General features: G+C 44.3%; 1 protein-coding gene across 2 annotated transcripts in view; it reads right to left on the bottom strand.

Annotated features, from left to right (window-relative positions):
- Positions 1-3,206: 3,206 nt before the first annotated feature.
- LOC308576490 (retinol dehydrogenase 8-like) overlaps positions 3,207-12,085 on the bottom strand; it is a 29,315-nt gene continuing 20,436 nt past the window's right edge. For both annotated transcript variants that reach the window (XM_081175878.1, XM_081175877.1), the window contains exons 6-7: positions 10,116-10,299; positions 3,207-6,263 (exon numbers count right to left, since the gene is read on the bottom strand). In XM_081175878.1, coding sequence (XP_081032004.1) covers positions 6,033-6,263; positions 10,116-10,299 — 415 coding nt within the window. In that variant the 3' untranslated portion in view covers positions 3,207-6,032. The remainder of the gene's footprint in view (positions 6,264-10,115; positions 10,300-12,085) is intronic.

Here is a 12,085-nt window from a genome sequence, read left to right as displayed (position 1 = left end):
TACCCTTGAACACAGTGGCCCAGCAATTGGTTGGAGTGACCATCGTATGGAATATTTTATTCCCCTCTGAAGGGGCGCCACTGATTGCTAGTAGGTTTCTGGGCTTAGCTTATGGTACTGCCCATGTGACCCAATCCAATACACGTTTACTGAGGAGTAAGAGCCACTGTGCTCAATGTAGTAACAATGCATAGGACGGAAGTTATAAAATCCTAAATAGCCTGGGTCCAGGAACAGAGAACATTATCACTCGTATGAATTTTCTGGGGTGGTGCAATCTTCAGGAAAGGGTCTGCTTCTTATTTCCATACAACTGGGCATCAAACTCATGTCCACTAGAAGCAGGGACTTCCAGATGGTGGAGTCTGTGACCCACTGCTGTTGGATTCGAACTCACAGCTGACCCAACCAGCATGCCCTGTGGTGATGGGTGTTGCAGTCTGTAATGTTCAGAGGGTCTCTGTACTAAATGGATACTTTGACTACTGCAATAATCTTGAATTGCTGATTTAATCTGAACTGTGTGTTGTTGTTTTTACTGTTGTATGTTAATTGCTGTATTGAAATTGCATCCCAATTTATTTTATAAAATAAGTAACAAGTGAAGGAAGCAGTTATTCTGAATTAATGCAACTGAATGGCATAAATGTGCCCTTCCATACACACCATTGTTTCTTATAAACTTCTCGCTCAGCAGACAAACAATGGACTGTTGAGATCACCAAGGCATCCTTCAGTGGAATAAGCAAGACAAAGCTGTCTCTCCACAAGAACTAGAAAACCTTGCTGTCAGCAAAACCATCCTCAACCCCAATGGCAATGAGCGTCACTCCAGTTTCCCATGTCGCTGACCTCAGGAAATTTAACTTCCTCTTAACCTTCGGAATGAACCAGTATCAGAAGGAATGTGGAAGGACTGCCTACAAAAATGCTGTGAAATTCATGCAGGGTTGCACATAGAATCCTATCACGTTGCCATAGTGACCAGGAGGGGTAGTGGCGGCGGCTGGGGGAGCCAGTGACTCAAGAGTAAAAACCATGCTGAGTCAGGAAGTTTTGTTTTCTTCCTGTGTGTTCCAAGAATACATAGTCATTGAAAACCCAGTCCTGATGGCAGTCGGCTCAATCAAGAGTGGCTCACTCATCTCCCCATCCTTTCAATGCTGACTGGACGGCAACTTGATGGCTCTTCTCTCCATCAATAATTCTAACGAGGTGATAAGTTATGCCAGATTGATTAATGTAGAGACATAGATGGGACGTCAGATAGGTGGCATTAAAATGGTAACCCTCTTGGTTTATTGAAGCAAGACTCAGCCACAAGGAACAGCTGTTGCCTACAGCGCAACACTGCTGATTCCCTCATCGCTTTCCAAAACGATCGAAATACAGTAGTTTCAGTAAAACCCCTACACCTTTGTCTCGCAGAGATTAATTCCAGAGCTTGCACATGGTGATCAATTCAGCCTGACCTCCTCCTTTGGCAATCCTCACAGAACTCTAGCCCAATGGTTGCCATTAACCTGATTTGAACTGATTTTATAATGAACTGATTTTAGAATGTTGTATCATTTTACTTTTGTTAGCCGCTCTGAGCCCGGCTCCGGCTGGGGAGGGCGGGATATAAATAAATTATTATTATTATTAAGGTGTGTTACTTTCTACAAGTACACGGTTAATAATATCTAGCATTTATATAGTATTTAAAGTATGCTATAATTTGTTGTGATTCTTATAACCTTATATAGTATCCCTGTATTGCAGATGGGAGCAGGCTGAGGCTACGGAACTTGACTAAGATCATCTAGTGACCTAATGGCGGTGGCAACATTTGAACCCAGGGGCTTCCTAGGCTGCACCACACCAGGCCCCATCCCAGAACATTTTCATTAAAACATCTCCGCTTCTGTAGCCCATTTATTTACATGCAAAACACGTGAGACCAGTATTACTACATATTCCTATGGCCTATTGGATGAAGTACAGGCCACCCCAACACAAAACAAAAGTCTATTAAAAAAAGGCTTTCCTGTGATAGTTTGGCCATAGGTCCTTTTAAACCAGGCCTTTGCCTGACTTGATCTACATCCTATACCCTTTTTAAAATGCTGGCTCTTTTTGGTTTTTTTAAATTGGGTTGTTGTTTTTGTTTTGATTTTATGTACTGTATTTTTTGCTCTATAAGACGCACCAGACCATAAGACGCACCTAGTTTTTGGAGGAAGAAAACAAGAAAAAAATATTCTGAATCCCAGAAACCAGAACAGCAAGAGGGATCGCTGCGCAGCGAAAGCAGCAATCCCTCTCACTGTTCTGGCTTCTGGTATAGCCGCGCAGCCTGCATTCGCTCCATAAGACGCACACACATTTCCCCTTACTTTTTAGGAGGGAAAAAGTGAGTCTTATAGAGCAAAAAAAGACAGTATTTAATATTTTATGTGAACCGTCCTGAGACTTCAGGTATAGGGCAGTATAGAAATTAAATAAATATTAAATAAATAATGTTATCACTCGAAGCATCTTTAGAATTTGTGTCCTCCCTTTACCCCAGCAGCTTAGCAAGTGGATATGCAAAATAAAAATAAAAAAATGGGACCCTTACATTGCTACATTCTCAACTCCAGCCACCCAAAATGCCTCTTTAAAACGAAAGGATAGATTGGAAGGTTCTTAGTGTGACAGCAGGGCAGGAAGACCTGGGGAGGAATGGGGTGGCAGATAGAAATGGTGGTCTGGTCTCCAAGCTGCAGTTTGCTGCTCCAGATGTTTTGCAGGAGGGATTCGATTTCTTGAATGCACTAAAGATCTTTAACAGATACATCTTCTGACAAGGTGGGCCTGTGAAAGCTTCTGCCCTAATCAATGTGTTAGTGCCTTCAGGTGCCACAAGAATCTGCGATCGTTCTCATACTCTGTTGGTCACTCTTGCAAAACCCCAAAATAACAGGAGTTGGCAGAATGATCTGCCAGCTGTGAGTCTTCAACACATGGATTCGGAAAGTAATGATCTCTCCCCAATCCACACACTTTAGACAGCCATATGTGTTCCTTTGGTTGTGAAGCACACAATTAACATTTCTCTTCCCTCCCCACAGTCAAGCCCCCTCCCCCATTAAGTTCTTTGGTGGAATTTACAGGAAATATAGCAAACCAATAAACAATGACTACTAATCAACCAAGACACAAATAGGTATCAAAGCAGCCAATTCCTGTACAAAAGTATTTATTTAACAGACTACTGCATGGTGGAATGTGCACAACTCAGGCACCAATCCTAGACACTTACCAGGAAGTAAGCCCCAAATAACTTAATGGGACTTAATTCTGAGTAAAGGTGCACAAGATGGTCCTATTAGACAGTTTCTCAATAAAACCAGCCAGTGTCCCTAAATTGGAAGATCATTTGGATTTGGAAACAGGATTCTCTCCTGAATCTCTCTCTCACACAAACCCCACCTCAAGAATATACCTAAATTACCTAACTGGTCCACTCCCTTGTGGGTTGGAAACCCCTGTTCCACCCACACTGATAGAGATTTGGATATAGGATGTATGTAAAAAAGACACAGAAAAGGGGCAGTTCTACTTAGGATATTTTAATTATTATATTTTAATCCTACTCTTCATCCACAAGACTCAGACCAGAACAGGTAACTCTCTCCCATTTTGTCCTCACAATAAAGCCTTCAAGGTAGTTTCGACTGACAGTGACTGGCTGAAGGAGACCCAGATAACTCCATGGCAGGGCAAAGGTTTGAACCCAGGGCCCTCCGACCCAAATCTAGCACTCTCAACAATCCCCATACTAGACTACCCAAGCCAGACAATCTGAGAAATGTGCTTTGCCATTCTTTGCAATGTTGCAGAAAATGCTCTCCTGTTGGTGCCTTCTAAGATGTAGTGCTGCCCGAACGACCGCTTGGTTTATTTAAGCTAGTGGAATGTCAGCATCTTTTCCTATCATTGTTCTCCCGTCCCCCTGTATTCAGTCATGGTTGGTCCAAGAAGCAAGAGCATTTTCTCTTCCTCATCCTTTTTTTTTTAAAAAAGGGTTCCTATTTCTGCTTTCACCCCAATGCCTCCCTCAGTTTTCCTCCTCCTCCTGGTTACATTAAGAAAATAAAACTGGAATTGCAATTTCTTTTTCAGCCTTAAAAGCTGCTTCAGTCTTGTTCTTATGACGGCTTCTCCATTCTGAGGGTTGCTCTAGATCAGTGATGGAGAGACTGTGGTGCTCCAGGTTTCGTTGGTCTTCGACTTCCATCAGCCCCAGTCAGCATGGCCAATGGTCAAGGGCAGGAGATGTGGTTCACCAACATCTGGAAGGCCACAGCTCCCCCCAGCCCTGACCTGAGAGCTGGTCCAAGACTGCCAAGAGTCGCTTGACATCTCCAGCAGGAATCCTAAGGGGAGGTCAGTCAGGTAGAAGTCCAGATTCCTGGTTATATTCCTGCTTGTCCTCAAGTTGGTCCCTCCATCAGGCAGAATGAGATAAGACAGGTGTGATTGCATTCTGGACAAATCCACTTTGGATTACAGATGTGGTAAGGGCCATGTTTTTAATGAAGGGGAAGGTGGCAAAGCTCAGAAGCGAAGCACCTGTTTTGCACGGAGAAGGTCCCCAGTTCCTGGCATCTCCAGTTAAAAGCTTCAAGTAGTAGGTGGTGGGAAGTCAGCATAAGCCAGGGCCAGCTATCAGAGTAGTGGGCTAGACGATCAGATAGTCTGGCTTTGTATAGCGCTGGTAATTCTCTCGCTCCTATAAATCTCCCTGCATGCAGTAAGCTAGCATATCAGCAGACTGCTCTGCTAAAACCCTTGACTGACATGCCAGTTTACTACGTGCAGAGTATTAATTTTCTTATTTTACATAAGGGAAGATGAAAAAAATATATGACAATCCTACTTGCAGGGCTAAAGTGGTATGGGCTCCAGAATGCCAGGGCAGGAGAACCTGTGGCCAACCAAATCCAACTCCTGAGACCCAGCCAGCTTTGCCAAGGCTTAGGGATGATGGGGAGCTGGCAGTTCCACAATATTTGGAGGCAGACAGCTTCCCCAGCTCTAAAGCAGACGTCCCCAACCTGGTGTTCTCCAGATGTTTTGGTTGCAACCCTCTGCTGGTGCTGGGAGTTGTAATCAAAACATCTGGAGAACATCAGGTTGGGGAAGACTGCTGTACATAGTGTGAAAAACGAGCAGACAATGTTGTGCCCTGTAGATGTGGTTGTACTACAACTCCAACCATCAGCAACTACTGGTTATGCTTGCAGAGGCTGATGGGAGACCGACAACATGGGCAACATGTTGTCTATCCTGGTGGAGAACAAAGCATAGGCTACTGGAACATAGAAAGTGGAGGAATTGGCCCTTTCCCAAGTTATTTGATGGCCTATGAGGGCTTGGTACCTCCTTTCTCTTTGATCCTTAAAATTCAAGCCTGTGAAAAGCATAAATAAAATGCATAATCTAACCAAATCCTGCTGCTTGCCTCGGTTAGACTAGATGACATTTCAGGCTACTTCTGGTAATGAGATTCTTAAATGTTCAGAGAGGACATGATGCTGAGGCAGGTCCTGTGCTGGATGTTGGGACGCTCTTCTGCAGCAGAAGGCTGGGTTTCCTTGCCCGCTTCTGTGAGGAGACTTGCAAGACCTCAGCGGCAGCCAATAATTTCCCAGCTCAGGAATTCTGGTGCTCAAGGGCAAAGACGACAACAAACCCTACAGAACGTAATGGCACCTTCCTCTCGTGAACTGACAGGAATGCAGCAGAATCGAAACCGAAAAGAACGTGAACTATCAGAGCGAATCACCTCCCCAGTCAATGGTACCCAATGGATCAGACTTTGCCTCCATGAGACATCCAGAATCTGCCGCCTGAGGCAAGGGCTGCCTCACTTTGCCTCATAGTAGGGCTGCCCCGGCATCTAGGGAGTATAATGCCGCCCAGGATTCAATGCTAAACTCTCTAGAAAGCCTGCGAGTGGGCTGTGGAAGTGAGAGGCTCCGAGGCGGGTCAGCCGCTTCCTCTCAGGGGGACCTGCTGTGCTCCATGTCCCGCCTCTTCCTCCACTGGAGCATTTTGAGGAGGCTGAGGCTGGCTTTGAAGAGCCGGTCGTGCTGGAAGATCATCTGATGGAAGGCGTTGAGGGGCAAGTTCCCACTGGGGTCAGCGTGCTTGAGGGTGGTGATGGGCGTGTAGAGGCTGTTGGTTTGGTACCGAAATGGAGGCTTCTCTGAGGTGATCACTTTCATAGTATGCTGCCAGGAGGAGTGCGAAGCAGAAGGTTAGAAAACAACAACAACAACAACAACCACAACAACACTCAGCCAGGATCACCATTTCAGAATTCAGCAGGGGGTGCAAAGAGATTGCTGCAGGAAAGGCAGAATTCCTTTTCTGAAAGCCTGCACTTCAGCATGGTTAAGATTAAACACACTAATGATAAAGTGACACGTGCTATTAAAGTAAGACGGGGAATATGCAGGAGAAATGATTCTGAGGAGATATGGAAGGTGTTTGTAGAATTTGTACTGTTAAAATGGAAAGGGGTCGAACCATCGCAAGAGGTGTTGAAATTTTGGGAGGCTGGATAGTTACAATGGAATGGTCTCGTGGTAGGGTGCACATTTTTATTCTTATTTATTTATGATTATTACTTTGTCAAAATAATATATATATAAGAATATATATATATATATATATATATATATATATATATATATATATACACACACACATATGTATGAATATATATATATAAGATTAAACACACACATTTATAAATAAATAAAATTTTAGAAACTTTTCATCGGGATTTAATCATAGGCAACCATATATCCTGTGCTTATTTTTGATAACCAATAACAGACCATCACCTATTATACAAATTATACAATTTTTATACAAGGGAAATTGTGCCTTTGGCACAATTCAGGAATAAGTAAATAAAATACCGTACTTCTCCATGTATAAGACTAGTTTTTTTCCTTTTAAAAGCATGCTAAAAAATGGGGGTAGTCTTAGACATGGGTAGCGCATAGGGTGGATGTTTGATGGGTTGCTGCCGCGGCTGTTAGCAGCTGTTGTGCATGTTATTGGTTGCTGCGTCAATGGGTGGTGTTGACTGGCTGACGCTGCAGCAATTGGGCGAGCAATTGGCAGCTTGTGCCAGCGAGGGGACAGATGAGAGGCGGATTTTGCGAGGAGTGCAGGTGAGAGATTTTCAGCAACCCCCCCCCCCAAAGCTCAACAACTCTGTGCTGCCATCTCCCCCCATTTTCTTAAATCTGAGTCCCCCAAAATAGGGGGCATCTTATACACGGAAAAGTATGCTAGAAAGCACTCCATCCCAATATTCCTGTATGTTATCACTAGGGGTTGCACCCCTGTTTGCTCTGCTTGCCGACACCCTTTTGCCATCCCCACTCCCCCCACACCTGGCCAAGCCCTCCCCCTTTAGATGCCACCCACCCCCTTGCCTATCCCTTCATAACTTGCCCAAACCTCTCCTCTCCTCAGTTTGCCCCTAAGCCCAAGGCCGTTTAACTCCAAACTGCTCTCTGAACCCCACCACAAACCCCACTGCAGCCTTTTTAATGTAGCCTTTCGCCCTCCTTTAAGCAGCTCACCTGGGGGGCTGCCTGCAACCTGGGCTGCTTCCCCCCTTGCCTCCCTGCTGTTCTGACACCACACTGGAGTTGGTGTGGCCACCGCAAACTGTAGCACGGCAGCAGCCTTGCACTTTTGTGTACAATATGGCTTTAACCATGTTTTCCGTTTGATTCCGTCTGCAAGGAGGTTGCTTGAGACCTGATGGCAAAGGGGGCTGGAGGAGTTAAACCAATCACCTCATTGGACCCAAGACTGGAAGTCACATATATGCAGGGAATGTGACCTTTGGCATTTTAATCAAGGAGATACAAAAATAGGAGATGAGCCTATTGTTCAAGTCCAAACGTAATCAGTGACTATCACTGCATGTCTCCACAAAAGAAAACGCTATCTGGGTTGGGACTCACTTCATCCTGACTCTCCAGAAAGCATCTAAATATAGTCGGAAGTGAGGAATGGCAATCAATTGTTCAGTTTGTCTGAAGCTTTTGATTATGAGGGTATAAATACTACAGGCTTCACAGCAAACAATTGTTCTGGCTCCTCAGATCTACTTTGCTGAATATCAGCAAAGCACTTCTCTTAGCTTATCACTTTTTACTTCCCTAAAACATTACTATCCATTTCCTGCCTCTTGGACATTTGTTTCAAGAAATCATCACCCACCATCTCAATGGGATGATGGTCTGCCATAGATTCTGACCAAAGGGTTGAATTCCTTCAGTAATTGTTCCCCAGCTACATTGGCCGGTGGAAGCAGCTATCTGTTTTCAAACCAAGAACTGGGAATTATGCTGCATCATAGAATCACAGAGTTGAAAGGATCCCGAGGGCCATCTAGTCCAACCCTCTGCCATGCAAGAATCTCAACACAGTCTCCCATCCAATTTGAAACCATATCAGACCCTGCTTAGCTTTGCAAATGTGCTAGCAGTATTATTGCTGCACCACTAGGAGACAGTGGCAGGACTATTTTTTTGAAACAACCATCTGACGTTTCAAAGACATCTGAAGGCAGCCCTGTTTAGGGAAGTTTTTAATGATTGATGTTTTAATGTATTTTTAATCTTTTGTTGGAAGCTGCCCAGAATGGCAGGGGAAACCCAGCCAGATGGGTGGGGTATAAATAATAAAATTTATTATTATTATTATTATTATTATTATTATTATTATTATTATTATTATTACTACTACTACTACTACTACTACTACTACTGTATTATTATTATTACTGTATTATTATTATGAACTGAGGAACACTGCTGCGAGGTGCTGATGCTTCTTGCAGCTGAACCACACATCAAAGTGGCAGCAATTTTAAACCTAGCAAGTGCTGCCTGCAACAAAATATTGTAGCACAACTTCCCTCCTGATTCAGGATTCTAGTTAGCTCTTACCTCCAAACAAGGCATTCTACTTCTCTCCCCCCCCCCCCATTGTAATAGTTTCTCTTTTCTTTCCCTCTGCATTAATGGCTACTGAGTGTTCTCAGGCCTCACTGGGAAGTTTTGGGGTTCTTACCAGCACCACTTTTAAAGCATTGCACTTCTGCACACCTTGGGGCACCTCCATCTTATTCCTTTGTTCGAGCTACAAGCCTAGAGACACTCAGCACCTGAGGTTGCTGTTAGAAGGAATGGGCCAATGCCATAAGCCAGAGCTTTCCAAACTGTGTGTCGCGACAGCTGAATGCAGCCTGGTTTAGGGAAGTTTTTAATGTTTGAAGTTTTATTCTGTTTAATATTCTGTTGGGAGCTGCCCAGAGTGGCTGGGGAAACCCAGCCAGATGGGTGGGGTATAATTAATTAATTTTATTATTATTATTAAGGGACACGGGTGGTGCTGTGGGTTAAACCACAGAGCCTAGGACTTGCTGATCAGAAGGTCGGCGGTCTGAATCCCCGCGACGGGGTGAGCTCCCGTTGCTCGGTCCCAGCTCCTGCCAACCTAGCAGCTTGAAAGCACAAAGTGCAAGTAGATAAATAGGTACTGCTCCAGCGGGAAGGTAAACAGTGTTTCCGTGTGCTACTCTGGTTCACCAGAAGCGGCTTAGTCATGCAGGCCACATGCTGTCTGTGGACAAACGGCGGCTCCCTTGGCCAGTAAAGCGAGATGAGCGCCGCAACCCCGGTCGGTCGGTCACGACTGGACCTAATGGTCAGGGGTCCCTTTACCTTTACCTATTATTATTATTATTATTATTATTATTATTATTATTATTATTATTATTTTGGCTGCAGCGTTCAGGTGTGTCACGCAAATGCTCCCCGCACTCTTATAAGGGGCTAGTTTAACCTCCAGTTTGCTAGTAAAACCGAATTGCTGCGTCACGAAATGATGCGTGTCTAAAAAGTGTGTCGCCAACACGAAAAGTTTGGAAAGCTCTGCCATACTAATGAGCAAGGCTGGGCAGCCCGTTCCCTTCCCCCCCAGAAGCAGATCCCAGCTAGCTTTCCTGTGGGCTTGAGAGCAACAAGGGAGAAAGCTTATAATCCTACCTCAGCCACCTCTTCTGGAGATTGCCCCAGCGCAGTGAAGACTTCCTTGGAATAGGCCATGTAGAAGCCCTGAAATATATCCAGCGTTTCTTTATCCACCTGAGAGAGGTCCATATTGGCTGCTTCTTCGTAGAGCTTCCTCTCGAATTCTGTTATCACTGGCCCAGGCTCAATTAAACTGATGCTGCAGAATGAAACAAGCAGTAATTGGGACTAATGAACTTCACCGTCTGCTGAGCTGAGAAACCGGGGTGGGGGGGTGGGGGGAGACTGCCTGCCTTCACATGACTGAGCTTCACCAGCCAGCATGGATTTTGCCTATAGCCCTCTGGCATTCAGGCCGATCAGTTCATCTCTGCTTTAGTAGACTACTATCTGGCTTTAGCATATTCTGTCCTGCTCAGTGTTGCACCGATAATGACCTAAAGAATGGGCTGTCTGCACAAAACACGATACCTGTGTTATAGGAATTCTAAGGTCTTATATATAAAATAAAAGTTCATAAATGTACAAGGCAAACACAGACATAAGTATATAAACCACGTGTCTGAAACAGTACAGGAGAACAATCCTGAAGCCATTTTGACTCTCCCAAATTGGCCTCAAATATTTCTCTGCAAGGAGGAAGGAAATGGGGAAAGCTTTCTTTGAACTGTAGGGGCTTACACCTCCCTGTAAATACAGTCTGACAAGTATCTGTTAAGCTGAGCACACTATCAATATGCGTAAGAGATTCAGGAACTAAGTATTTACCATCTCAAAGGAATGGCCAGGCTACCCAGAAAAGGAAATCAAATAAGGCGTTATCAGGTATCCTGGCAGACAGGAGAGAAGCAACACACTCAAATTTCTGCTGGGGACCACCTCTTTCTGTGATGTATGTATGATGTTTTTTTTTTTTGGGGGGGTGGTGGTCCTGAGCTACAGGGTAGGCAATTTCAAAAGTCTATATAGGAGCTTGCACACCAATGTTCTGGGCTCCTTTCCTCCTTCCCTGCGTGTGGGGAGTGGGAGCCTTGTTGCAACAGTTTAATAAAGATCATGCTTACTAGCTGCTTTGCTTCTCAATATTCTCTGGTTGGCCTCTGTTATTTTCTCCTACTGACAGAGAACCTACTTAAGGACTCTATACGGGCTCTTGGATACCCCAGAAGGGAAAAAGGAGCAGTTTTTTTCTTATAACACCTGGTAAGCAAGACTGACCAAATTCACCTGAGAGAAAACACACTGTGGAGTTAAGGCTGTATAATTTTGGTTCACCAGGGAGTCCTTTTATATTAACTCTTTCCCCTCAATTTTCAAAAATTTATCTGCCACCAGGAAGTCTTCTATGTGGGCTATATTAAAGCTTCTGCGCAAGTAGATAAATGAAAATATTTACATCCTGCCTTTCAGTCCACAAAAAACCCCTAATAAAACAGAGTGCTAAAACCAGAGAAAATTGTACAGATATTCGAGAGAGCAGAGGTAAAATGAACTCAAACCAAAACACTGCCACTAGGAATGTGAATTTAATTAGGGCATATCTCTCATGCCTTCCTTCAACCTTGAAGCCTCGGGCACATGAAAGGAAAAGTTTCATTCATTGTCCTCCATGCTAATACTGAACTTGGGTGGTCCTGCACATACCAGTTCAGAAGTGAACTCATATTTTTGGGTGGAAGGGTTACCCAAAAATAAGGTGAGGGTTTCAGTCTTCTTGGGCAAATGGCCAGCTACAGAGAAGAATATGAGTTGGTAAATTATTATTTTTTGGGGTGGGGGAGGGAATAGCCAGTAGGCATCCAGGACCTGCAGTGTGTGTGTGTGTGTGTGTGTGTGTGTGTGTGTGTGTGTGTGTAAAAAGAAAATGAGGGCAAGGCATAGAATTGGCCTGCTTGTGTTTTTAACAGCTTACAGAACTCTTGTGGGATTTCAGACTCCGTGAGCATCATGGCATGTAAATTGTGTTTGGCGGAACTCAAGAAACG

The sequence above is a fragment of the Podarcis bocagei genome, assembly GCF_964188305.1.
Source record: "Podarcis bocagei genome assembly, chromosome: 17".
In the NCBI taxonomy this organism is placed as follows: domain Eukaryota; kingdom Metazoa; phylum Chordata; class Lepidosauria; order Squamata; family Lacertidae; genus Podarcis; species Podarcis bocagei.
This window is presented reverse-complemented; position numbering and strand designations above follow the sequence as displayed.